The sequence below is a fragment of the Vipera berus genome (assembly GCF_964194415.1).
Source record: "Vipera berus genome assembly, chromosome: 6".
Taxonomy (NCBI): domain Eukaryota; kingdom Metazoa; phylum Chordata; class Lepidosauria; order Squamata; family Viperidae; genus Vipera; species Vipera berus.
In genome coordinates, this window is record NC_138208.1 from 9,117,509 (window position 1) to 9,145,418 (window position 27,910).

General features: G+C 46.1%; 1 protein-coding gene across 7 annotated transcripts; it reads right to left on the reverse strand.

Moving 5' to 3' along the window:
* Positions 1 to 27,838, reverse strand: NUDT5 (nudix hydrolase 5). 7 transcript variants are annotated; one of them, XM_081330854.1, is made up of 11 exons: positions 27,674 to 27,838; positions 26,290 to 26,417; positions 25,506 to 25,570; positions 23,739 to 23,846; positions 20,904 to 20,971; positions 19,972 to 20,024; positions 18,937 to 19,044; positions 15,470 to 15,565; positions 4,902 to 5,014; positions 2,683 to 2,734; positions 1 to 245 (listed from the first exon to the last, which is right to left on the reverse strand). In XM_081330854.1, exons 4-11 carry the CDS (start codon positions 23,799 to 23,801, stop codon positions 136 to 138), a joined length of 663 nt encoding a protein of 220 aa, XP_081186980.1. In that variant the 5' UTR covers positions 23,802 to 23,846; positions 25,506 to 25,570; positions 26,290 to 26,417; positions 27,674 to 27,838; the 3' UTR covers positions 1 to 135. The 7 variants fall into 7 exon arrangements, with proteins under 7 accessions (XP_081186980.1, XP_081186982.1, XP_081186981.1 ...); XM_081330856.1 differs by having other exon boundaries at positions 27,628 to 27,726; XM_081330855.1 differs by having other exon boundaries at positions 27,582 to 27,679.
* Positions 27,839 to 27,910: the final 72 nt, after the last annotated feature.

Sequence of the window (27,910 nt, forward strand, 5' to 3'; positions counted from 1 at the left end):
GAGAGTAAGAAGACTTTTTATTTTTTCTGCCAACTATTCCAGCGAAGTTGAATTAAGTAAAAAAAAAAATGCAGGAAACCGCTCGATTATATTATTCGGAGCAAAATTTCTCGGAAGGTCTAGAACGCTTGAGTTTTAGAACTTCATGAAGGGCACCTGGAAGGGCTGGTCTGTCGCGTGCCGCAGGGCGAGCGCGTAAGCGTACAGCTTGGCATCCACAATCAGGTGTTCCTCGGCCACCAGTTCTGCAGAAAACACACACAAACACACACACACATGCTTTAAAGGACATCCAGGGGCGGTCTTCCATTCAAAGGGCCATGGATGATGGTTTTCATGTGGTCCTCGACTTAACAGTAGTTTGTTTAATGACCAAAGTCAGCGGCACTGAATTGTGTAACTTTACGACCGTTTTTCACACTTACCGACCGTTGCAGCATCTCCACAGTGACGTGATCAAAATTCAGCCGTTTGGTGACTCGTATTTATGACGGTCGCAGCGTCCTGGGCTCACGTGATCCCCTTGGGCGACTTTATAAGCAAAGCCAATGGGGAAGCCAGATTCATTGAACAACCGGGTTACTAATTTAACCACTGCAGTGATTCCCTTAACAAACCTGGCCAGGCAGGTCGTAACATGGGGCCAATCTCACTTAACAAATGTTTCACTTAGCAACAGAAAGATTGGGCTGGGCAGTCAAGGACTACCTGTGGAGGCATGTGGGCCTGTATGCATTAGGTCCGCTTTCTAGAAAAATGCATCTGGATTTTTTTCACACACGTGTCCCAGATGTGAGAGAAGAGATCTCACTGGGGCTACAGCTCCTTCAGTCAAATGATGGGGAAACTTCACTGCATCAGATAGACCAGGGGTCTCCAACGTTGGTAACTTTTAAGACTTGGGGACTTCAACTCCCAGAATTCCTCAGCCAGCTTTGCTGTCTGAGGAATTCTGGGACTTGAAGTCCACAAGTCTTAAAGTTGCCAAGGTTGGAGACCCCTGAGATAGACCATGCAAATATTCTTGTATTAACTTGCAAGGTTTGGGAAGAGAAGGATGTTCTTGTAAAAAAAAACAACAGGTAGTCCTCAGCTTACGACTGTAATCGAGCCCAAAGTGTCCATTTGTTAGGTGAGTTTTGCCCCATTTCATGACGTTTCTCGCCAAAGTTGTGAAGCGAATCCCTGCGGTTGTTAAGTTAGACACACGGTCGTGAAGTGAATCTGGCTTCTCCATTGACTTTGCTGGTCAGAAGGTCACAACAAGCGGATCACGTGACCCCGGGCCGCTGCGACCGTCATAAATGTGAGTCAGTTGGCAAGAGTCCTAATTTTGACCACATGATCGTGGGGATGCTGCAACGGCCGTTAAGTGTGAAAAACTGTCACGAGCCCCCTTTTTTGGTGTCGTCGTAAGTTTGGAACGGTCACTAAACGAATTGGTTCTAAATCGAACCGTTTTCCTGTTTTTCCTAAGCTGCGGCCTCAACAGGTTTGCAGTCGTTGAGAAACATTTCCAGATTTGCATTTCAGATTATTTTGAGAAGCTCTGGCGGCTCCAGCCGGACTTGGCAGAGATGTTTCGTTGCCTGAAGACGTGTTGAGAATTTCCTATTCTGTCCTGTTCTGCAAGTCGATGGGAGGCGGTGAACTCAAATTTCAACAATCGCGAGCTTGCAGGGTGTGACACACGTGGGGGTTACACGTGGTGTTGCTAAGTGCAATCCTTTGCACACCTCCTGCAAAATCCCACTGAATTCAGTGAAGGCTGTTCCAAGCTAAAGAGAATATTCCACTTCTCACTCTTGACAAAAAACCCTTTTTTAAAGATGGAAAATATTCTCCTGCAGGTCTTCTAAGGATTGCCACCACGGTAGGGTTTGTACCCACCCAGGCTCTCAAGAGAGCAAATGTTCCACAAGTTCCTCAATCTTCCTCCATATATTAATTCAGAAGGACTTAACCTATCGCTTTCAACAGGTACTGAATTCAAATCTCAGTGTATACAAACTCTATGATAACTAACGAAGTTAACAGAAATAACAGAATAACGGATTTGGAAGGAACCTTGGAGGTCTCCTAGTCCAACACCCACCCACCCCCTAACCTCCAGTGATGGGGAAGGAAGGAAGGAAAGAAGGAAGGAAGGAAGGAAGGAAGGAAGGAAGGAAGGAAGGAAGGAAGGAAGGAAGGAAGGAAGGAAGGAAGGAAGGAAGGAAGGAAGGAAGGAAGGAAAAGGGAGAGAAAGGGAGAGAGGGAAAGAAAGAAGGGAGGGGAAGGCAGGAAGGCAGGCAGGCAGGCAGGCAGGAAGGAAGGAAGGAAGGAAGGAAGGAAGGAAAAAAGAATAGTAGAATAACAGAATAACAGAGTTAGAAGACCTTGGAGGTCCCCTAGTCCAACTCCCACCCACCCCCTAACCTCCAGTGATGGGGAAGGAAGGAAGGAAGGAAGGAAGGAAGGAAGGAAGGAAGGAAGGAAGGAAGGAAGGAAGGAAGGAAGGAAGGAAGGAAGGAAGAACAGAGTTGGAAGGGACCTTGGAGGTCTTCTAGTCCAACCCCCTGCTCAAGCCGGAAACTCAACACCATTCCAGACAGATGGTTGTCCGATCTCTTTTAGGTTCATTCTTGCAAGGAAACATCAGTTCCACAACTCAAAACAAGCTTTCCATCCATACTTCCTTACCTTCAATTCTCTGCATTAAGTCGTTCTTTGGTAGCGTAACAACTTCCACAAACTCTGAGGAGGGAAAAAGAAGAAAAGCGGAGTTTATGGAGCTGGCGCCATTATCCATCACCACAAATGGCCTCTTTCAGTCCCCTCCATGAAGTAGTACCAATAAAGGAGAATATTTGTAGCTCAGGGTTGAACTTGGTGCTCTCTGAGCTGGGTGGTTTTCTTGCAGATGTTTCATTAGCAAAGCAAAAAAAACATCTGCAGGAAACTGGATCTTCCCAAACCAGGGAGAAACAGATTTCTAGGTTGGAAGCATTTTTTTAAAAAAAATTGCATTCCCCTGATCCCTACATATTGGTAGTCCTCGACCACAACTGAGCTCAAAATTTCTGTTGCTAAGCAAAACAATTGTTAAGTGAGTTGTGCCCCGTTTTACAACCTTTTTGCCACTGTTGTTAAGAGAATCACTGCAGAATCACTGCTAAGCTTGTAAGCCGCCCTGAGTCTTCGGAGAAGGGCGGGATATAAATGGAATTAAAATAAAAAAAATAAAGTTGTTAATAACACGATTGTTAAGTCAATCTGGTTGATCTATTGACCTTTCTTGTCAGAAGGTCGCAAAAGGGGATCACGTGACCCCGGGACACAGCAACCGTCATAAGTGTGAGCCAGTTGCCAAGCATCCAAATTTTGATCACCGTCGTAAAGGTGAAAAACGGTCACAGCTCACTTTTTTCAGTACTGTTGCACCGTCACTAAATGAATTCTCCTAAGTTGAGGACGGCCTGGACGTGCCAATTACTAACAAAGGCCAACGTGCAGCATGACCTCAAAAAAAAAACAAAAAACAACCCATACAATATCTGACGATGAAGGATTTTAGGGAATGAAAAAAGAAGAGCCGATCCAACCCAGAAGTTGGAATTCCAAAGGAAATTGAGAATACTCATCTCGGATCATCCAGGCAAAATGAACGTAAGCAGGTAACGTACCTCCTTCCTCTGTAGGGGAGAAACAAGAAGAGAAATGTCACAAAAACCAGATCTCAGTGGGTTCGAATTGTGTGTTATCTGCACAATGGTGACACTCAACACAACCCTGAATGGTTTGATGCCTTTTCTTGCAGCAGGTTTAAGGATAACTGCCTCTATCGGGGGTCACTCATGGTAGGTAAGTAATAATGGTGTCCCCACCCCCCCCACACCAGGCTGTAGCCCACAGGTATTCCTAAAAGGAGTGAAATCAAAAAATTTTTGGGGGGGGGCTGCGTAGCGAAGGGTCCTAGAGATAAATTAAGGGCCTTAAGTTAACTTTGAAGATGTGCGGACTTATCGTAACTAAGCCTTAACCATCATCCCAGTTTTGCGACCCTCACCATTGCACAGATGTCATGCCATCATCTCAACAGCTAGTCCTCGAGTTACGACCACAATCTCTGTGGCTAAGTGAGACATTTATTAAGTGAGTTTTTCTCCCGTTTTACGGCCTTTCTTGCCACCGTTGTTAAGTGAATCACTGCAGAGGTTAAGTGAGTAGCACGGCTGTTAAGTGAATCTGGCTTCCCCTGATGACTTTGCTCATCAGAAGGTCGCAAAAGGGGATCACGTGACACACACACACACACGGGACGCTGCGACCGTCATCAATATGATTCGGTTGTCGAGCATCTGAATTTTGATCAGGTGACCACGGGGGATGCTGCAACAGGTCGTAAGTGTGAAAAACAGTCATAAGTCACTTGTTTCAGTGCCACTGTAACTCTGAACGGTCACTAAACAAATTGTCGTAAGTCAAGGGCTACCTGTCCGCCAAAGGATTCAAGACATTAAACACTGCTGAACGAGAATGCAAAAAGGTGATCGTCCAGTAGATGGCAGCAGAGATTAAGCTTATTCTGTATCTCTGCTGCCATCAAGTTATCTGTAGATGTTTAGGGCCTTGAGAACTGTAAGATGCCTGGCCTTTATCTAGAGCAGGGGGAATCTTCAGACTTGGCCCTTTTATGACTTGTGGACTTCAACTCCCAGAATTCCTCAGCCAGTGCCTGGCTGAGGAATTCTGGGAGTTGAAGTCCACAAGTCATAAAAGGGCCAAGTCTGAAGACTCCCCTGCTCTAGAGAGCTCTAATAAACATCCCCCCAAATTTAATAAAAATCCATTGGACCTTCACGGAGCTTCAGCCTTGGAAACGTTAATTTGTCGGAAGGGAAAAAAGGAAAGAAGTTAACAAAACACTCACCGGGCTTTTGTTTTGGCTTCAGATTGACAGGTAGGTCTCCGTTGATGGTGACGGTTGCAATGTGGGACGCACAGTTTGTCAGCCCGGGATCTAAGCATAAAGCTATGGAAAGCATCAACACTCAGTTACACAGAAAAGAAAAGAATGGATCTGCCCCCATTGAAGAAAAAAAAAATTACACAATTTTTGGCACAGGTCCTTGAGAAGGTACACATAGCCACTCCCTTATTTTATCTGCATATTTGCAGGGGAAGGAGTACAAGAACCTTGGGGTGGAGTCAAAAGAGGGTTCAGCCTAGAATCCCTATGTAGCCACAAGCTAAGTCCCACCTCTCTTGAAATCAGTTGACTCCAAGCAGGTGCTAAGTGTTAGTTGAGAAGATTCCTAGCAGTGCACAGGCGTGAGGAGCAATAAATCTGTTTCGTTGGACCTTCACGTGTGAACTTGATCTTTTGTGCCTGACGACATTCGTTTGTGTAACTTCAATTATTAAGAACGTGACAGTCCCAGGATCACGTGGTGAGCTTCATGGCTAAGTGAAAATGAATTTGCCTTTCTGAATATCAGATCATTGTGGTTGTCAATAATCTTTACAGCACCGTTGTGAAAATAACGGAACCTGTTACTAATTAAGGCAAGCATCTACATCCTCATATGAAGATCCTCAAACTGATATCCTCCCTAAAAGGCATCCTGAAGATCAGCAAAACGTAGTAAGAGATCTTGGAGTCCTAGTGGACAATCACTTAAAACAGGAGCCAGCAGTATACAGCAGCAGCCAAAACAGCAAATACAATCCTCGGTTGTATAAATAGAGGCACAGAATCAAAATCACGTGAAGCATTAGGACTGCTCTAGTAAAGCCTTAGTAAGATTACACCTGGAATGCTGCATCCAGTTTTGGTGGCCACTTTACAAAAAAGATGCTGAGACTTTGGAAAAAGGGCAGAGAAGAACAAGTACGGTAAGACAATTTAAGGCCCGGAGACCAAAACATATGAGGAACGGTTGCAGGATTTGCATACGGAGTAGGGGGGACATGATAGCAGCCTTCCAATATCTCAGGGGCTGCCACAAAGAAGAAGGAGTCAAGCTATTCTCCAAAGCACCTGAAGGCAGGACGAGAAGCAACGGATGGAAACTAATCAAGGAGAGGAGCAACCAGGAATTAAGGAGAAACTTCCCAACAGTGAGAACAATTAACTAGTGGGACAATTTGCCTCCAGAACTTGTAGATGCTCCAACACTGGAGGTTTTTAAGAAGAGATTGGATAACCACCTATGTGAAATGGTACAGGGTCTCCTGCTTGAGCAGGGGGTTGGACTAGAAGACCTCCAAGGTCCCTTCCAGCTCTATTATGATTCCGATTCCGAAAACTGTTATTGCTACCTCTTAAACATTTCTAGCATGCAATCATCAGCTTTCTTCTGTCAACAATATCAGTTTCCAGATTTAGCAACATAAACACCCAGATTTAATTGGACTAATTATATGCTATCAAGTGGGTGGTGACCCTTAGCAACTGCATGGAGAGTGTTCTGAACCAGCCCTCTCCTCGCAACCCCTAATTAAGAGAAGAGTCTGGAAAGCGTCCAAGGCTAAAAGGCTTCTGCCAAGATTTAATTACGCAGTTAACAAAAACACAAGAGCTTGTCTTCTCAAGCGGAAAAGTTGCTTTCAGCAACCAGCCCCTCCCCAAACACTTCTTTTATAGAGAGCTCAGGGCGTGGTCTCCCTGTGCCTCCTCCCGAGGAGTCCCATAGTCTTTCTTTGTTTGTCCCTGCTCGTCTGCCTCCTGCGTCGGGCGTCCTTGAACAGGGCCAGCTGTGGGTCATCATCCTCCGCACTCTCGGGCTCACACAGCTGAGAAGAGGTCCCCGGCTGAGGACTCTGCAAAGCCTCCAAATCATCATCAGCCGGTTCGTTTCCCTCCTCCCCCACATCTGAGTCCTCCGATACATCGGACCCGGCTGTCGGACCCACAGGCTGGCCCTGAGTCACAACACTATCCCGCACCGCAGGGCCCTTCCCTCGGGTCTGCCGATCCGGATGCGGTCGGGATGGGAACTGTTCGTGAAAAGCAGTTACCAACGCAGGGGCATGAACGGCGGTCGCGTCTTCCCATGTGAAGTCCTCCGGCCCGTACCCTTTCCACTCGATCAGGTACTGGAAGCGACCTTTCAGCCAGCGGGAATCCCTGATGCTGGCGACCTCGTACTCGGGGGTGCTGCCTCCATCACGAGTTCCTGATGGGGGAGGTTCCGCTTGGCGAAGTGGACAGGCCGGTTGTTCGGGGACCAACAAGGACCGATGGAAGACGGGGTGCACGCGCAGGGAACGTGGCAGAGTTAAACGATAGGCGACCGGGTTGATGACGGCCTCGACTGGGAACGGTCCAAGGTAACGGTGGTCCAGCTTCCTCGCCGGCCGAGTGGATGGTAGGTTCCTGGTGGACAGCCAGACCCGATCCCCCACCGATAGTGGAGGCGTATCCCTTCTCGACCGATCGGCGAACCTCTTGTAGTCGGCCTTGGCCTTCTCCAGCTGCCGTCGCACCAACCGATGGATCGCCTGTAACTCCGCCATGAATTCGTTCGCTGCCGGCTCCGGTGAGTCCACGGGCGAAAGGGGAAAAAACCTGGGGTGATAACCCACGTTGGCCAAGAACGGTGTCATCTGCGTGGAGGTGTGTTGCGAGTTATTAAAGGCAAACTCGGCTATGGCCAAATAGTCCACCCAGTTGTCCTGCTGCAGGTTAACATAGCAGCGCAGATACTGCTCTAAGATGCCGATGACCTTCTCGGTACCCCCGTCGGTCTGAGGATGATGCGCGGACGAGAGGCAAACCTTAATGTCCAACGCCCGCATCAACTCCTGCCAGAAGCGGGCTGTAAACTGGGCCCCCCTATCGGAGACGACCCTATCGGGAAGGCCGTGCAGCCGGAACACCTGTTGGATGAACATGCGACTAGTGGCGCGAGCTGACGGTAAGCCGCGACAGGGGATGAAGTGCGCCATCTTGGTCAACATGTCCACCACCACAAACACTGTCGTGAAGCCGGAGGATGGGGGTAGATCCGTCAGAAAGTCCATGGACACAGCCCCCCAGGGTCTCTTGGGCGTTGGCAAAGGCTGCAGTAAACCAGGCGGGGCCCCTGTCGCTGACTTGGCCTGCCTGCATGGGACGCAGGAGGTGACATAAGACTGGACATCGTGTCGGACTCGGGGCCACCAGAAAGTACGGGAGACCAGGTTCAGAGTCTTGAACAGGCCAAAATGCCCCGCAGCCGGGTTATCATGACATTGGCTGAGGACGAGTCCCCTGAGTGGCCCTCCTGGAACATAGAGCCGGTCACGATAATACAGGAGTCCATCCGTGACCGACCAAGGCGAATCTGGCCCCACCTCTTCCTTCCGCTGAGCCACCCACGCCTCCTGCTGCTGCGCCTCCCGGATCCGAGCCCGTATATCCACCGGCTCCCGTACCGCAGCAAAAGACTCGACGGGGATCACTGTCCTGGGCGGAAGCTTGTCTTCCACTCGGGTGTACTCGGGCTTCCTGGACAGAGCATCCGCTCTCTGGTTGTGCCCGCTTGGTATGTACCGCACCCGGAAGTCAAACCTCGCAAAGAAGAGGGACCACCGGATCTGGCGTTGGTTCAAATTCCGAGCGGTCTGCAGGCTTTCCAGATTCTTGTGGTCCGTCCGGACCTCGATTTGATGCCGCGCCCCCTCCAGATGATGCCTCCAAGCCTCGAACGCCGCCTTGATGGCCAGCAGCTCCTTCTCCCAGATGGTATAGTTGCGCTCCGAGGGATTCAATTTCCGAGAGTGATACGCGCAAGGGAAAAGGGTACCGTTGGGCGTCGCTGCCTGGAGTAACACGGCCCCAATGGCAATGTCGGAGGCGTCCGCCTCCACGACAAACGGCCGTTGCGGGTCAGGATGCTTCAAGATGGGCTCCTTCATGAAGGCGTCCTTCAAAGCTTGGAACGCCTGTTGTTCGGGGGCGTTCCACTGGAACCGAGTCTTCTTCTGCAGGAGCCGGGTGAGGGGGGCTGTCAAGGCAGCAAAGCCAGGGATGAATGTCCGATAGTAGTTGGCAAATCCAAGAAGTCGCTGAACATCCTTCACGCGACGCGGGGGTTGCCAACTCTGCAACGACTCAACTTTACTTGGATCCATGGCGATGCCCTCAGGAGAAATGCGGTGGCCCAAGAAATCAATGGTCACCTGGTAGAACTGGCACTTCTCCAACTTGGCAAACAGCCGATGTTTCCGGAGGCGCTGCAGGACCTGACGGAGATGCTGATGATGCGCTTCACGCGACGGGGAGTAAATCAGGATGTCGTCCAGGTAAATCACAACAAACTGGTCCAACAGATCCCGAAAGATGTCATTCATAAAATGCTGAAACACAGCAGGGGCGTTGGTCAGGCCAAACGGCATCACCGTGTACTCGAAATGTCCATAGCGAGTACCAAACGCTGTCTTCCACTCATCACCCGGCCGAACCCTGACGAGGTTGTAAGCTCCACGCAGGTCCAGTTTCGTGAAGATCTTAGCCTCCCGGAGTCGGTCCAAGAGCTCGGGGATGAGGGGCAGCGGGTAGCGGTTACGCACCGTGATAGCGTTGAGTTTCCGGTAGTCACAGCAAAGCCGTAACTCGCCCGACTTCTTTTTGACGAAGAGCACGGGCGCAGACACTGGCGAGGACGAGGGCCGGATGAATCCACGAGCCAAGTTCTTTGTCAGGAAGTCCCGCAATGCGGCCAACTCGGGCTCCGACATGGAGTACAAACGCCCCACTGGGAGAGGCGCATCAGGGACTAGGTCAATGGAGCAGTCGTAGGGCCTGTGCGGGGGTAATTGGTCCGCCTCTGACTCGCTGAACACGTCAGCAAAGTCGGACAGTACGGGAGGCAAGGAAACCCCTGAGGAACCCTCCACCTGGCCGGCACAGATATGGCGGGTGTGGTCCACGCACTGCAAACTTGGGAAGGTGACCAAGTTCTGAGACCAATAGATCTGTGGATCATGCGCCCGGAGCCACGCCAGTCCCAAGACCACGGGGAAGTGCAGATCCGAAGTGACGTAAAACTGAATGGCCTCCACATGGGTACTGATGGCCATACACACGGGTTGCGTGGCGGCCGTGATAGGCCCGGACAGGAGCACTCGACCATCGATGGTCTCCACAAGCATGGGCGGATCCACCGGACACTGGGGAACAGCCCATTTGGCCACAAAGGCCGAATCCATAAAGTTAGTGGTAGCCCCAGAGTCAATTAAGGCATGGACCGGAATCCCCTCTGGCTTGCCAGGAAGGATCAGTCGTGCCTCCAAAATCAAATGCCGTGGAGGTTCACAGGCACCGTCGGAACGGCGTCGCTCGGCGTGATCGTTGTGGGTCGCCCGATCTTTCACACTGTCTAGATCGGGCTCGGGCCGTATTCCCGATAGCAAAGCAGGGGACTTTCTCGGAGCAGGCTTGGTCACTGACGCCCGCTGACGCTTCTTTGGGCAAGAAGCAGCCAAATGTCCAGGGTCCCCACAGTAAAAACACAACCCCTCCGATCGTCGTCTGTCCATTTCCGACACCGATAGACGGGACCTGGCGGCACCCAGCTCCATTGGCTCCTCCCTCTGGACTGGGGGCTCACGCACAACAGGGGCGGCAGGGGTCTGTGGGGTGGCACGGCGACTCTTACGCTGCTGCAGCCGGGCATCGATCCGCAGACAAAGATGGATCAGCCCATTCAGATCTGAGGGAATGTCCACGCGGGCCAGCTCATCCAACATCTCCTCTGACAAGCCATCCTGAAAGGCATCCACGAGCGCAGCCTCATTCCAGGCGGAATCCTGGCTAAGCAGCCGGAAATCGCTGATATAGGCCTGTAGGGGGCGCTGACCCTGCCTCAAAGCTTTCAGACGTCGGGTGGCGGTCTGCGCCTTAATCGGGTCCTCGTACATGAGGCGCATATGGTCACAAAACCCCCAAAAGTTATCCAACAAAGGGCTAGGCTGTGCCAACAGAGGCGTGCCCCAACGAGCTGCATCTCCCGACAGAAGGCTCAACACGAATCCCACCTTATCACGGTCAGTGGGGAAATCAGCTGCTCTCACGCTGATATAAAGCTGGCATTGTCCCAGGAAGGCAGGAAACAGTTCTGGTTTACCAGCAAATTTATCCGGCATAGCTAACTGACATTTCCTCCTGGGTGGGGGGGCAGCATGTACCTGAGCCTGCAGTTGTGCCACCTGAGTGGCCAGCAGGGTGAGTTGCTGGTTGAGCTGGGCATTCTTGGCAAGAAGCTGCTCCATCGTAGTATTAAGGGGTGGGTGGCTGAAAGCAAACTGTTCTGAACCAGCCCTCTCCTCGCAACCCCTAATTAAGAGAAGAGTCTGGAAAGCGTCCAAGGCTAAAAGGCTTCTGCCAAGATTTAATTACGCAGTTAACAAAAACACAAGAGCTTGTCTTCTCAAGCGGAAAAGTTGCTTTCAGCAACCAGCCCCTCCCCAAACACTTCTTTTATAGAGAGCTCAGGGCGTGGTCTCCCTGTGCCTCCTCCCGAGGAGTCCCATAGTCTTTCTTTGTTTGTCCCTGCTCGTCTGCCTCCTGCGTCGGGCGTCCTTGAACAGGGCCAGCTGTGGGTCATCATCCTCCGCACTCTCGGGCTCACACAGCTGAGAAGAGGTCCCCGGCTGAGGACTCTGCAAAGCCTCCAAATCATCATCAGCCGGTTCGTTTCCCTCCTCCCCCACATCTGAGTCCTCCGATACATCGGACCCGGCTGTCGGACCCACAGGCTGGCCCTGAGTCACAACAGAGAGAGTTTCTCCAGGAGATCTGCTTCTAATCCTGCTGGACTTCTCAGTAGCATAGTATCCTTTGGGATGGCCTACAACAGGGGTCTTCAAACTTGGCCCTTTTATGACTTGTGGACTTCAACTCCCAGAATTCCTCAGCCAGGCAGGCAGGCAGGCTGATGAATTCTGGGAGTTGAAGTCCACAAGTCATAAGAGGGCCAAGGACTGGGGATTCTGTATTACGGTGCAATGGGTCTGCTACTAGTTTTAAGGGGTGCTTCTATTCAACAAGAATGTGAGGTCAAATTTTCCAGTTCTTATGATGGATCTCACCACCTCTTTCATTTTATTTAGCAATTATATGAAGCAGCCAGGTCAGGTCATCTACTGTTCCAAGTGAGGTACATCAATGTGCTGATGATACCAAATTATGCAATTCCATCCTGGGTCGAAAAAGGAAAATGCATTGGAGATTTCAACTCTTAAGGACTGGAAGGGACCAACTCAAATCATGCTGACAGAGGAGGCCTTGAGGAGAGGTCAAAACCATCAAGAGGCATTGTGACTGAGGCCTCGCTCCTTGTATTTGTATGCTACGCTGAGGCACGGACAAATAGGTCAGAGCTTAGATGGCAATGCCACCCTCGCCATCTTGCCCAATTTATAACCCTGGATGGCTGTTGATCAAGAAAGTGCCTGGCTCCATATAAATTCAAATGTTCACCCTGAATGGGGTTGTACCCCTCAGAAGGTCCATGAGCCAACAGCTCTCCTGTTTGGATAACCCAAGGAGAGGACAGGAAGAAACCCCTTTGCTATCAGCTGTTATGATACCGTGCCAGCCTGTGATCCCGACAGCTCTGTCCGGAGAATCAGAGGAGGAGGAGGAGGAGGAGGAGGAGGAGGAGGAGGAGGAGGAGGAGGAGGAGGAGGAAGGGCCTAGGGAGCCAGCAGAGTCGGAGGAAGGCTCTGATGAGTTACAAAGTGAGGAAGAACCTGGCCCCTCCACTCGTGATCGAGCTGAAAGCCAGCTGTGCTGGGAGGATGAGTCAGACTCGGAGGAAGCACAGCTGGAAGACCTCAGAGACGCTCGTAAACGCAGACAGGTCACACGAGTAGGTCAGAGGGAAGCAATGGGACGACTCCAGGGGAGAAGGAGAAAGCAGTGAGAAGCCACGCCTTGGGGGGTTCCGTAACAAAAAGGGAATGCGTGGACGGGGCTGGTTGCTGGAGGCAACCATTTGCAAAGAACTTCTGTGTCAAGAGATAATGGTCTGTTTATTTCAGCAGTGAGTTACTTCCTGTTTTGGCTCGTGCTCCGTTTTGTTTGTGGACAAGGTCTGTAACTTATAAAAAAAGGGGGGTTTATTTTTCCAGATTACTGTTAAAAGAGGGGTTGCCTTGTGAAGTAACAAGGATGTATGCAGGCTGGGACAGAACATCAGGACAGCCTGTTGTGGAACAGCCAAGTCACTGGTGCTCTTCCTAGCTTGCCTTTAGATTGCTGCAACATGGTTTGCTTGAGGCTACTCCTGAAGACCATTTTGAAACTACAATCGGCACAGAACGGGGCAATTTGATGGGGGTTGGGAAACAGTTCAGGAAAAGAACATTTTCGTGTGCTCTAGGCTTCCAGGGATAGTTCAAAGTGCTTGTGATTGCTTAAAAAAATCCCAGATGGTTCAGGTCCTTTTGATCTTTAGGACCAGCACAGCATTAAGCTGTCCTACACATTCAACCCAAGATATGCTACAGGCTCCCTCTGCCCAGGAAATTAGGGGCCAGGAATCAAGCTTTTGTGGGGTCTGCTCTGATTCATGGAATAGCCTGTCTACCAAGATGGTCCAAAAACGGCCCCTGTTTTAACTTTCAAAAGAAGAGATAAAAATGCTCTTCTGCCAAGCTTTTGGCTGGGTTGTGATTCCTTGCCAGCCAGCGGACCTGGCAGCTGAGTCTGGGGAATCAGAGGAGGGGAGGGAGAGCCATCAGAGTCAGAGGAAGGCTCTGATGAGCTCCAGGACTTACAATCTGATGAGGAGCCTGGCCCCTTCACTCATGCTCAGGCTAAGTCCCAGCTGTGCTGGGAAGCTGAGTCAGACTCTGAGGACTCACAGCTGGAAGTCATCATAGGCGCTCGCAAATGCCGACAGGCAATGTGAGCTAGACAGAGGGAGGCCATGGGGCGGCTCCAAAGGCAGAGGAGAAGGCGTCAAGAAGCCACGCCTTGGGGCTGCATAATAAAAAGGGAAGGTGTGGGCGGTGCTGGTTGCTGAAGGCAACCGTTTGTGAAGGAATCAAGTTTTCTGGAATCATGTTCTGTTTGCCTTGCCTGTGGACAATTCTCTGTTTGAATCGTGTTTTGTTTGCCTTTGGACAATTCTCCATTTGAATCGTGTTTTGTTTGCCTTTGCTTTTGGGACACTTGGCAGGTCTGTAAATAATAATAAAAGGGGTTTAATTTTCCTGCAGTTCCGGCCTACTTGTTAAAAGAGGGGTTTGTCCTTGTGAATTAACAAGGGCTCACACAGGCTGGGACAGAACAGGCCAGGGGTGTCCAGCCGTGGCAACTTTAAGAGCTGTGGACCTCAGCCCCCAGAATTCCCCATCCAGCCCTGCTTGTTATTATTTCAGGGTTTTATGGTATTTCCTGTAGGTGAGTTATTTATGATTTATTTATTTTTTGGGTTATCCCAATTCTTTTTCATTGGGAGCCTCATGAGGGTGGCTGTTAAAAGAAACCCTGGATTTTACAAAGGTCTCTGAATGTTCAAACATACCACACAAAAAGGTTACAAGTCATTCTTTAAAGCAGAACAGAGGCAGTCCTCGACTTACGACCACGATCGAGCCCAACGTTTTTCTGGTGAAGTGAGGCGTTTGCTAAGGGAGTTTCGCCCCATTTTATGACTTTTCTTGCCCCAGTTGTTAAGGGAATCACTGAAATTGTTAAGTTAGTGACACGGTTGCTAAGTGAGTCTGGCTTCCCCCATTGACTTTGCTTGTGAGGTCACCAAAAAGTGATCACGGGATCTTGGGATGCTGCAACCATCGTAAGTACGAGTCAGTTGCCAAGCGTCTTGAATTTTGATCATGTGACCCTGGGGACGCTGCAACGGTTGTTAAGTATGAAAAACAGTCATAAGTCACTTGTTTCAATCCCGTTGTAACTTCGAATGGTCACTAAATGAACTGTTGTAAGTCGAGGACGACCTGTATTTGTGGCTCAGGAATGAAATGGAGGGTCCTTGATGCTCCCAGAGCTTGGTTGTTTTCTTGCAGACGTTTCATTACCCAAACATCCTCAGGACCTGATGGTGTTACCTCATTGGGTAATGAAACGTCTGCAAGAAAACAACCAAGCTCAGGATCCTCAAGTCGTTCTTTCCTTGTCAGAGCATACACAGTCTTATTGCGCTGAGGTAACCCAGGAGTAAATACAGTACACAATGGTATGTATTAAATGGTGGCTTATATTACGCTATCAACAATATACACTAGAAACAATATACATACACAGCTATTACAGCAAGAAATGGATGAGAGAGAAACATGCCAGTAAAAGCTTTCCCTTTTATATTCAGGCTCTTAAAGAGACACAGACCCTGCTGAGTCATTCCTATCATTGCACCATCCACCTTACATTACATTACATCGTACATCTCACATTATACAAGCTGGTTAGCTGTTAAATTATTACCTTGACACCCCTTCTTTTTCAACAGTTATGGCAAAGCCCCAAAATTACCTGGAGAACATTCAAGGATATCTCCTTTATAGCCTGTTTCTTCTTCCAGTTCCCGTAAAGCAGCGGTCTCGGGAGTTTCATTGCTATCAATCAGACCTGCGGTGCAAATATACAACTTGACTTACAGGCAGCTCTGTCAAAAAGAATTTAGGGGGTACAACGAGACCACCAGAGCTTAAAGAAAACTTGGGGTTTCTTAGCTTCAAGAGAAATACATCACCTCTTATGCCTCGAAAGATTTTCTTGTCCCAAAATTACCACATACACATTATTCAAGGGAAGACACACAACCTTCTTGGGAAATCTGGACTCTCGGATCCTGATCAGATGTGCTCGGCAACTTTTTCCCGACCCCTACATGGTGCCTTCGGTGGTATTTTGTGCAGTGTCACAAGATGGAGGTGTGTGTGTGTGTGTGTGGTTAGCAATATTACAATAAGCATGGTAGAAATCTCACAAGCTATCCTAGGTGATCCCAGAGACCCTGAAAAATGTTGGCTCCTCAAAGAATGTCTTGATATCTATTTATTTATTTTAGCATGAAACAACATGATGAAACGCTATCAGCGATGCTATTCCAGCTACCTCGTGCGATTCTGATCTTTGCTTCAAACAACGCTTTCGTCTTTAGAATTTACTAACCTTAGAGAAGGCTCTAAAGATGGAAAACAAAAAATCTGAAAAACCTTCCAAGCAAGAAACCCAGTTTGCAGCCCTCTCTCGCCTACCTGGAAGCTCTGTAATTCCCGATTGTTATCCTAGATATCCTAATGATCTGAAGCTACAATCTCCTGCTAACACTTCCATGGGAAACTTTATAAAAATGTTCTGTTCCCGATTTATTTTCTGAAGCTGAGGGCCTTTAGGATGAGGGGGCGAACGGACCGCTCAGCCCGATTCCTTATTGCTGCTTTCCTCAACCATGGTTTGTGATGTTTGAATTATCAGCCATACTGGTTTAGCTAAATAGAATAGGGCAAATTTCCTTTTCCATGCTCAAGGAGGAAGACACTGACTCAGCAGCTTTCTTGCAAAAATCGAGGTGGCCTTTCCCCCCTTCATCAGTTACGCAGTACCTATAACCTGGAGCCCGTGAATTCAATCCTTCGTTGCAGACACGCGCAGCCAGCGAAGCAAATTCAGCACTGCCCCGGCTCTACTTGCTAATTACCCTTACCGATACTCTTGTAATAAATCTCTGTTATTCTTGGGACTGCGGAATATATACAAGTGGTGAAAACATTCTCCCAAGCCTCAGCACTCACATGAATGTTTTCCAATTATGGAACCTGACTTTTGTTCAAACTCAAAGTAGCAAGATTGAGCCCTGACATTAAGAGCGGTCCTAAGCATCCATTCCTTGGGGGGGGGGGAAGGACAGGATAGGACAGGGCAGGAAAAGGAAAAGGCAAGGGAGGGGAGGGGAGGGGAGGAGAGGAAAAGGAAGGGGAGGGGAAGAGAAGGAAAGGAATGGGAAAGGGGAAGGGGAGGGGAGGGGAAGGGAAGAAAAGGAAAGGAAAAGAAGGGAGGGGAAGGAAAAGGAAAGGGAAAGGGAAAGAAGGGAAGGGAAAGGGAAGAGAAGGAAAGGAAAGGAAGATAGAGGAAAGGAAAGGAAAGGGGAAAAGGAAAAGGAAAGGAGGAAAGGGAAGGGAAGGGAAGGGGAAAAGGAAAAGGGGAAAAGGAAAAGGAAAGGGGAAAGGAAAAGGGAAAGGAAAGGGGAAAAGGAAAGGGGAAAAGGAAAAGGGAAAGGAAAGGAAAAGGAAAGGGGAAAAGGAAAAGTAAAGGGGAAAAGGAAAAGGAAAGGGGAAAAGGAAAAGGGAAAGGAAAAGGGAAAGGAAAGGGGAAAAGGAAAAGGGAAAGGAAAGGAAAAGGAAAGGGGAAAAGGAAAGGGGAAAAGGAAAAGGGAAAGGAAAGGAAAAGGAAAGGGGAAAAGGAAAAGTAAAGGGGAAAAGGAAAAGGAAAGGGGAAAAGGAAAAGGGAAAGGAAAAGGGAAAGGAAAGGGGAAAAGGAAAAGGGAAAGGAAAGGAAAAGGAAAGGGGAAAAGGAAAGGGGAAAAGGAAAAGGGAAAGGAAAGGAAAAGGAAAGGGGAAAAGGAAAAGGAAGGGAAAAGGAAAGGAAAAGGAAAAGAAAGGAAAGGGGAAAAGGAAAAGGAAAGGGGGAAAGGAAAGGAAAAGGAAAAGGGAAAGGGAAAAGGAAAGGGGAAAAGGAAAGGAAAAGGGAAAAGGAAAGGGGAAAAGGAAAAGGAAAGAAGAAAAGGAAAGGGGAAAAGGAAAGGAAAGGGAAGGAAAAGGTGAGGTATCACCAATATGCTGATGATACCCAGCTATTCATCTCCACCCCGAACCAACCCAGTGATGCCCTCAATGTGATGTCCCGTTGCCTGGAAGCGGTACAGATCTGGATGGGAAAGAACAAGCTTCGACTCAACCCGGCCAAGACTGAGTGGCTCTACGTACCGTCATCTCGTTTAGTCCAAGAGGTTCCATCTTTGACTATAGGAGGAGAGATGTTACGTCCAATTGATAGAGCACGCAATCTGGGCGTCCTCCTGGATTCACGACTCAGTTTTGAAAATCATATTGGAGTCGTGGCTAGAGGGGCATTTGCCCAGATTCGCCTAATATACCAATTGTGCCCCTTTCTGGACCGAGATGCCCTACGCACAGTCACCCACGCACTCGTTACCTCCCGTATAGACTACTGCAATGCTCTCTACATGGGGCTGCCCTTGAAAACCACCCGGAGGCTTCAGCTGGTGCAGAGTGCGGCTGCACGGGTAGTGATGGGAGCACTCCGATACTCCCATATTACACCCCTCCTGCGTGAGCTGCATTGGTTACTGGTTGTCCTCCGGGTGAGATTTAAGGTGCTGGTACTTACCTTTAAAGCCCTACATGGCTTAGGCCCGGGATACTTGCAGGACCATCTGCTGCCGGGAACAAATTCCCATCGCCCAGTACGCTCACACAGAGAAGGCCTCCTCAGGGTAACGTCGGCTAGACAATGTCGGCTGGTGACCCCCAGGGGAAGGGCCTTCTCTGTGGGAGCGCCAGCCCTATGGAATCAGCTCCCCCCTGAGCTTCGGATGGCCTAAGATCTCCAGTCCTTTCGCCGCGGCCTCAAAACACTCCTTTTTTCACCTGGCTGACCTGGACTGACAGGGATCTTAATTATGTTTACAATTTTTAATTTATTTTTAATTTTTAATTTATTTTTAATGTTTAATTTTAATTTATTGCACAGAGGCCTTTAATTTTAATTTTATCTTAATTTCTGTATTTGTTGTATATTATTGTTCTTAGCCGCCCTGAGTCCTTCGGGAGATAGGGAGGGATATAAGTCCCATAAATAAATAAATGAATAAAAAATAAAAAATAATAAATAAATAAATAAATAAATAAATAAATAAATAAATGGAAAAGGAAAGTTCTCATCACAGTGACTAAGCCGAAAGTCTAATCACCTACCTGCAGGGAACTCCAAGCAATAGGCTCCTAGGGGAGGCCTAAACTGTTTCACTAGGACAATGCAATCATAGTGGAGAGTTCGTTGCAGCACGGGAATAACTGCCACACCTACCAGCCGGGAGGAGAAACAGGCAAAAAAAACATGACTGCAAGGATGAAAACAGCTGAAGATTCAATACCCATCGATAACCCGAGATGTCTGGAGAACTTGTGTAGTGCAGCAGTCGCCTTATTGGTCTTGGCTGGCAAAGGTCACTTGGTGGTGACCAGTTGTTCTCTTTACATTTCACCTAGTTGGCAGGAAAAGTTAGCTTTCTGGAGCCCCCCCCCGGTGAAAAGGGGAGAAATCAGCGCAAAAATAAATATGCTTTCATTTACAAGACAAATCCACATTTTTTAAAAAAAACACAATGGATTGTATCCCTTCTTTTGTTGAAGGAACTCAAAACCACTTAGGATGATGTTCTCCCACTTTCCCACACTCTTGTGGCGTAGGTATAGCCAGAAGTTTGTGTGTGTGTCTGTGTGTGTGTGTGTGTGTGTGTGTGTGTGAATAGCCCAAGGGGCTTCTAAAAGGAAAGTAGATTTGAACCACAGCCTCCACAGTGTCAAATTGCACTGCAGTAGTACCCTCTATTGCTTCCTTGGTTTGAAACACTGCTTTTTCAAGTTTCTAGCCCCCAGTAGCCATTTCCACATTCCCGAATGCTGGAAAAGACTTGGAAGAACCTTCTCAGGTGAATTGAGAGTAGAGTCTATCACAAACCTAACATTTAACCAGTATGCACTGAACAGGAATGTCCACAGAGTAAATGTTCCCATTTGCCTTGATTGGTGCTTTGTGGGGTCCTTGGTGCTCTCTGAGCTTGGTTGTTTACTTGCAGACGTTTCATTACCCAATATCATCAGTGCTAGGACCGATTTGTTCTTCCTTACGTGTGTAATACACCTTGTCCAGTTTGCTCATACAGCAGTTATTGGGCAAGGGGATTATTATTATTTTTTTGACATGCGTAGTAAGGAAAGTTGGCTTACCATCAGCAGAAACCCCTTCTTTTCTGGTGGTACGTTTAACCGATTCCCATATTCTGTTTTAAAAAATACAAGGGTGGAAAAGAAGATAAATGTCAAAGCCCGAGTTTCAAAAGCTGTGATGGATAATGCCATTTTGACCAAATCGATTGCGCTTTTTTTCTTTGAAAAGTTTGCTTTACTATATCAAGTTTTCTAATCTATCTATCTGCCCGCCCATCCATCCATTATCTGTCTGTCTGTCTGTCTGTCTGTCTGTCTGTCTGTCTTATCTATCTATCTATCTATCTATCTATCTATCTATCTATCTATCTATCTATCTATCTATCTATCTATCTATCTATCTATCTATCTATCTATCTCTTAATTATTTATTATCTTTTTAGTTATTTATGTAGCTTTTTTAGATATTTTCCATTACTTTATCTAGGCACAGGAAGCACCAAGATAAAGCTTCAGGACTCTATTTTTGAAGGAGTTAAGACAATTAAATTTTTACTTTTGGGGGGAGGGGAAACTGTAATATGGTGCTGCCAAAAATGAAACATTTGGCCACTCAGTTTTGATAGGTTACCCTGATGACGTGGTGTGGAGCTGCAAGCTAAATCATGTATGTGGCCTGCAAATTCTTTCATTCAGCATTATATGTGAGCCATGCCACCGTGGCTTCTGGTATAACCTATGTTTTAAACAAACCATGGTTGAGCACAGTGTGGGAACTCAGATACTGAGTACAAATTGGTCTGATAATTACTGATTTACCCAATAGATGATAATAACAACAAAAAAAATAACAACAACAATAATGTTGGAAGGGACCTTGGAGGTCATCTAGTCCAACCCCCTGCTCAGGCAGGAAACCCTATACCATTTCATACAAGTGGCTGTCCAGTCTCTTCTTAGTTTATAGACCGAATAAAAGTTAGGATGGGTACCTTGTTTGACCTGTTGGATCAACATAAGTGGTTTGGTCAAGCTTCACCCATTTTCTTTGAGTAATGGTCTGGGGGGGAAAAAAACCTCAATTAAATCTTGGTTTAAATCACCAATGTGTGGCTAACAACAACTCAATTGGAAGGAAACAAACTCCAGAGAGATCCAACTGTGTAACCTATAATAATTTTTAATATGCTCTAATAAACAGACAAAATGTTAAATATATAACTGGGGAGGAATAATATTAACTAAATGTGAAGTAAATCATATGTGGTTTTTTTTGCCTTGACCGTACCCTGCTCAAATAATGATAGTTCAAAGCTCTGACGAAGGCCTTGACTTTCAAAAATGATGCATCCTTGCCCAGGACAAGAAAAATGGTGGGGCTCCTATCCGAAGGACAACACACAAATCATGAAATGAAGGAAAAATTACTTGCGGCAAACTGGCATAAGGAATTATGCCAGTTGGCCTCAGAACAAATACAACAAAAACCCCGTTTATAAGTTATGTTCATATGGTCCAAAGCCATGTGATCTATCAAAGGAGGGAACTGCAACTTTAGGCTCACTTACACGAGAGTAAGGCTTATGATCAGGACTTGCAGGGACCGCTGAATTAAGGGGGAAAAGGGACATCATGCATTTGCACAAAGGTTGCAAAATACACAATTATCATCAGTAGCAGCACGTGTCAAAATGGCATCGTTTGCGCCATGGTGTCATGAAACTCAAAACGTCTTCATGACTCGTATTGTACAACGTTGGAGCTCAACCTATATACAGTATATACCTTTGATATCATCTGGTTAATTCGGTCGGGACTTACAACATTGTGGTGAAGAAGGATTTAAAAGTTTTCATTAAGCCTACCAAGGATCAGAAATTGGCTGGGACACAATTACAAATATTGTCTTTCAAGTTAGAGCAGGTTTATCCTGGCACCCAAATTTTTTTAATTACCTGGGGTGAGGTTAAAAGACAAAAAAAAAAGCCCGAAAGATCACAATGTAAGGAAGATTTGTTACTGAGGAAAAAAAACACCCAGTGTTTTTATATGGCACTGATAAATTTTCCTGAGGATATTTGGATAGGTACAGAATAACAGTTGGAAGGGACCTTGGAGGTCTTCTAGTCTAACCCCCTGCTCAAGCAGGAAACCCTATACCATTTCAGACAAATGGTTGTCCAAACTCTTCTTTAAAACAGTGTTGGAGCACCCACAGCTTCTGGAGGCAAGTCGTTCCACTGATTCATTGTTCCCACTGTCAGGAAATTTCTCCTTAGTTCTAGGTTGCTTCTCTCCTAGATTAGTTTCCATCCATTGGTTACACAGCTCTTCTTCTACACAAATTTGATTATGAGCATTGTGGAGAAAGAGCAAACTAAATAAAACAAAATATTATCCTTGTATTAGCACTTTCCCATATTCCTTACAAGCCAATAGACACTTCATTGCTAATATCCAAAACTCGCCTAATGTAAGTATATCCCGTCTTCAATGCGAGCCAAGCCATGGACTGAAAAGGATCTTTACGCTTGCTTACAAAGGAGGAGGTCATATATTCAATAAGAGTTACTCTCTGACATGGGTAGAATGCTGCTTTCATCAATGTTCAGTCATTTCAGCCAAGGCCACACAGGGTTTCCTTTCATTAGGACAGGGGTAGGCAACCTCGGCTCTTTTATGACTCATGGACTTCAACTCCCAGAATTCCTCAGCCAGCGTGGCTCAGCTTGGAAAGCCCTCCCTTTTTTCTCAGCGTGGCTGGCTCAGGAATTCTGGGAGTCCACAAGTCATAAAGCGGGCTAGGCCTAGGCCAGGTGTAGGCAACCTTGGCTCTTTTATGACTCGTGGACTTCAACTCCCAGAATTCCTGAGCCAGCACGGCTCAGTTTGGAAACCTCTCCCTTTTCCCTCAGCATAGCTGGCTCAGGAATTCTGGGAGTTGAAGCCCACGAGTCATAAAAGAGCCAAGGTTGCCTACCCCTGGCCTAAGCCTAGGCCGCTTTATGACTTGTGGACTTCAACTCCCAGAATTCCTGAGCCAGCCAGGCTGAGGGGAAAGGGAGAGGTTTCCAAACTGAGCCGTGCTGGCTCAGGAATTCTGGGAGTTGAAGTCCATGAGTCATAAAAGAGCCGAGGTTGCCTACCCTTGCATTAGGACTTCTGCAATGGAGCCCACTCATCTCGTAACCTCCAGACTGTGCGTTACAAAGACATCTTCGGAGGTCCAAACTCATATTCTGACAAAAAGTAGGCAACTGAAGGTAGAGAAATATTTCTGCTGCATCATCGAAAGGGCCAATTTCACGGTGGGGAAGCAGAGGCAGTCCTCGGCTTACAAGTTCATTTAGTGACAATTCAAAATTAGAACAGCACTGAAAAAAGTGGCCGTTTTTCACACTTACGACCGTCGCAGCATCCCCCAGGGTCACGTGATCAAAATTCAGATGCTTGGTCACTTGTTCATATTTATGACTGTCCCGGTGTCCCGGGGGAGGGGGGGGAGAATGATGTGATCCCCTTCTGCGACTTTCTGACGAGCAAGGAAGCCAGCTTCACGTAACAACCGTGTTGCTAATTTAATAAGTACAGTGATTCACTTAACAACTATGGCAAGAAAAGTCATAAAAGGGGGCAAAATTCATTTAACCAATGTCTCACTTAGCAACAGAAATTTTGGGCTCAGTTGCGGTTGTTATCTGTAACACATTTGTAAAAAAACAAAAAACAACAATCAAGAAACAAAACGACTCTGGTGCTCTTGAACCTAACATTGATCACAGTTAAGTTGCCCTGGAGTAAAATGATGCCAGTTAAATCCCACATACCTCTTCTTTGATGATGGTTTCCTGGGCAGATTTTAGAGCTTCAACCGATGCTTCTTTTTCCATTTTCAGGAATGTTGGTTTCTTCTCCTCAGGACAAAGTTCACTTTTCTACAAACCAACCAGAATCAATATTTGTCAATTCGGCATCACGTCTGGCCATTCATCTTTTTCATGCTCAGTTGACAAACCGTCTCTTCAGCAAATATTAACAAACATTAACAAACTGTAGCCTTAAGTCAAGTAAGGAACATGCTGGTTGGACGGATAGGGGGAAATCGTCAGCCAATTTGGCCCAATCCTGTCATTATCCTAAAGGAAGTGGATCGATACAAGCAAATATGTGGCTAAAGTCAGAAATCAGAGCAAAGAACTTTGACACGCGCAATTCACATGCAAAATCAGAAGCTGGGATTGCAATCAGTTTGACGAGTTAATGAATTTCAACACCGTTTGATCCATTGAAAAAAGAGACCCTTCCCATTCTGGTTTTTTTTTAAAAAAATATATATACCGGTATGTAGAAGTTAACAGCCGCAAGATGTAATTTTTAAGAAGAGGGTTTCTGTCATCGGTCGTGAACATCTTAATTTACCTAAAATTCAAATGTGCACTTGTTGCTAAATTAGGGATGAGGACCTTTTCATGCACTGGATAAGTTTTTAAATTATTTTCAAAAAGAAAATTTCACATATGGTACTTTAATGACATGGAAGAGGATGGAATATAAAGAGGGGCTGTATATAATGAAGAACGGCTGCGGGAGTTGGGTTTGGCTAGTCTAAAGAAAAGAAGAAATAGGGGTGACAGGATAGCAATGTTCCAGTATTTGAGAGGCTGCCACAAAGAAGAGGGCGTCAAACTATTCTCCAAAGTACCAGAGGGCAGGACAAGAAACAATGGTTCTAAACTGACCAAAGACATAAGCAGCCTGGAATTAAGGAGAAAGTTCCTAGCAGTGAGGACAATTAACCAGTGGAACAGCTTGCCTCCAGAAATCGTGGGTGCTCCATCACTGGAGGTTTTTTGAGAAGATATTGGACAGTCACTTGTCTGAGATGGTATAGATTCTCCTGCTTGAGTGGTGGGGGCTCGACTAGAAGACCTCTAAGGTCCCTTCCAACTCTGTTCTATTCTATTCTATTCTATTCTATTCTATTCTATTCTATTCTATTCTATTCTATTCTATTCTATTCTATTCTATTCTATTCTATTCTATTCTATATTCCAATATCCTATCCTATCCTATTCTATTCTATTCTATTCTATTCTATTCTATTCTATTCTATTCTATTCTATTCTATTCTATTCTATTCTATTCTATTGCCTTATTATCATTATGTATCATATATTATGTCTATTTTAGGACTTCCCCAATTGTTCTTACATGTTTTCCTTCAGAATGTCAGGAAATTATGCCATATTTTTTTATGAGCAATCAGGGAAAGCTAGTACAGCTTGTCGACGTACAACTGTTTATTGAGTGACTGACTGTTCAAAGTTACAACAGCACTGGAAAAGGTGACTTCTGACCATTTTTCACACTTACGACCTTTGCAGCATCTCCATGGTCACGTGATCAAAATTCAGACAGAGTCAAACTGACGGTTGCAACATCCTGGGGTCACGTGATCCCCTTTTGCGACTTTCTGGCAAGCAAAGTCAATGGGGAAGCCAGATTCACTTAACAACCGGGTTACTAACTTATCATCTGCAGGGATTCACTTAACAACTGTGGCAAGAAAGGTTGCAAAACGGGGCAAAACTCACTTTACAAAGGCCTCATTTAGCCATAGAAATTTTGGGCTCAATTAAGGTTGTAAGTCGAGGACTACCTGTATTAAAAATAAGAGGGTTTGGAGATTGGCAAATCAAGGTTAATCAGAAATATCAGCTCTGTATAAAATCGACTGGAACTCTAGACAGGCTAAAGGTAACTAACTAAGGTCTTCAGAGGACAGTCTGCTCTCTTGGACAACAATTGAGAGTGCAATAACCTTCCATTAGGACAAAGTCCTGCACAGTTTTTCCAGCCAAAGGTAATCTCAGAATGCTCCAGATTTAATCAGTGAAAACTATCCCATGATTCATATCAATTTTACAAGTTTGTTAGGACGTTTTGAGTTTAGCAGGGTCATTCATATCCTTGGTTTATTTTTATTTTTTTGCGTAGCCATTGTTTATTGGAAGTGATTACTCACTTAGCACACATTAATGCTGCAAAGCAATCTTTTCTGACAATGACACAGCTATGGTGACCACATTTTCTTGCAAAACACCAAGAACGCAGCTGAATAACAGGGCAAACCTGAAAGAGGTTTGTAAGGATAGAGGGGAAAAGGTGATTAGGTCTATCACTGCGCAGAAGAAATTTCGAGAGCAAATCCGAGAAAAACTTTGCAAAAGGACATAGTCTAATAAAAATGTCTATAAAGCATAAGAAGCTATGAAGTTCTAAGAAGCAAGTATTAAAAAGGACATTCTGCAGTCAGACTATATATTACATGGTAATACTCGTATAAGTTAAATGAACAAAACAAAGGATAAAACTCACTTTTTGAAAAATAAATCTATTGATCCTTGAAAGGGCAGCTTTCTGAAATAAAGGACTGTCCTTTTTGATGAATCAATCAACGGTATATGGTCAGTTTAACCTTTAATGGCAATCTTTGGCACGGACAACTGTTAGAAATAAATTACAGGTTTAAATTAAGCATCAGGATAGTTTATCATTTCTGCTAGACAATGACACTTTCTGCAAGTGGAAAATTTGCAAGTCCTGCTGATTGTAGAAGCTCTGATTTGAACCAAATTAGCCACACATCACTTCAACCGAAATCAACAGGATATGTTAGGTAACAATACCTGATAACAACATTTCATAGGTTACAAGGGACTGATATAATTAGTATCAAATTAAATAATAAAAAAGCAATTTCCTAATGCTTTGTATGAAGCACAAACTGCAAATTAAATAGCTTGTTCAGAGCAAGTAGTTTTTAAAGGAAAGATGCCAATTTATCTCTATTTCTTGTTTTTAAAATCTTTTTTAAAGCCACCAAGCTGTAAACTGTCAGTGGGTGTTCATCTGACTTTTTTAATGGAATTTTTAAAAATATTACTTTAATTAAGCTTGTCAGTCAAAAAGAAGTACTTTCCTTTTACACAGTATTGTTTGGAATTTCTAATTTTTACGTCTATATTATTAATTCATGGATCAATGCATGGATTAATTACATTTCATTTCATTTGCATGATTAATGTCTCAAACAAGGGAAAAAGAAAAACTTCCCATCTTTTCCTTTCTCCTTTGCTTCCTGTTCCTTTAATACTATAAAGGGGGGAAAAAACTTTATAAAGATTTAAAAACTTTTGGCAAAAAAAATTGGATGTAAAAAGTTTAAAACCGATAAAGAGGATAGTTATTTTGAAGGATTATTGGGGAAGTAAGAGTGTTTTTCATCCAGCTGGAATTAAATTAGATCAAGGAACATTGATGGTGGGAATGTTATTTTGTTAATTGGTAGGAATGTTATTTTGTTAATTATTAAAGAGTGCAGATAGCGGGTAGATTTTGCAAAATAGAAGATAAAAGGAAAATGAGCCAGACTGTAACTACCTAGTGCCATTAGAAATCCATGTTTCTCAAGCTCAGCAACTTTTAAGTGGACTTCAAGTCCCAGAATTCCCTGGCCAGTTGGCTGGGGAATTCTGGGAGATGAAATCCACTTATTTTAAAGTTGCTGAGCTTGAATAATATGGGTTAGAGTAGACTCTGCACTTTGCAACCCACTCTAACAACATGCATGCAGTGCAAGTCAGGAGCTCAGCACAAGCACTCTGCACATGCGCAATTTCTCTCTGCTCCCCCCATCAGCCCAACAGCTGCCACCTCCTCTTGCGATACTCGCAGGTTGGCGGCAGGAGGACGCCTCTACCCTTCTCTGCTCGCCGTTTTCCCGGACAGGAGCCTAAGAGTCTCTCCGCGCCGTTCCGTTTAGTTCCGCTCCGCTGATTGGCTGAAAGCAGCAGGAAGCTCGCCGAACCCTCGCGCGCCCGATTAGCCAGCAGAGACCGTCCGATGGTTGGGCCCTATAGGTGACCGATTCTGTCACGCATGCGCATTACCAGCGATGTTGGACGCCTGCCGCACTTTCATTCGCTTGGAAGCGCGA

Coding starts and splice junctions, on each gene's coding strand:
- NUDT5 (XM_081330851.1), bottom strand. CDS start 23,801: ATGGAAAAAGAAGCATCGGTTGAAGCTCTAAAATCTGCCCAGGAAACC. Junction 20,972..23,738: donor AAACCATCATCAAAGAAGAG/GTATGTGGGATT, acceptor TTTCCCCCCCAG/ACCATTACTCAAAGAAAATG. Junction 20,025..20,903: donor GATCCAACAGGTCAAACAAG/GTACCCATCCTA, acceptor TTTTTAAAACAG/AATATGGGAATCGGTTAAAC.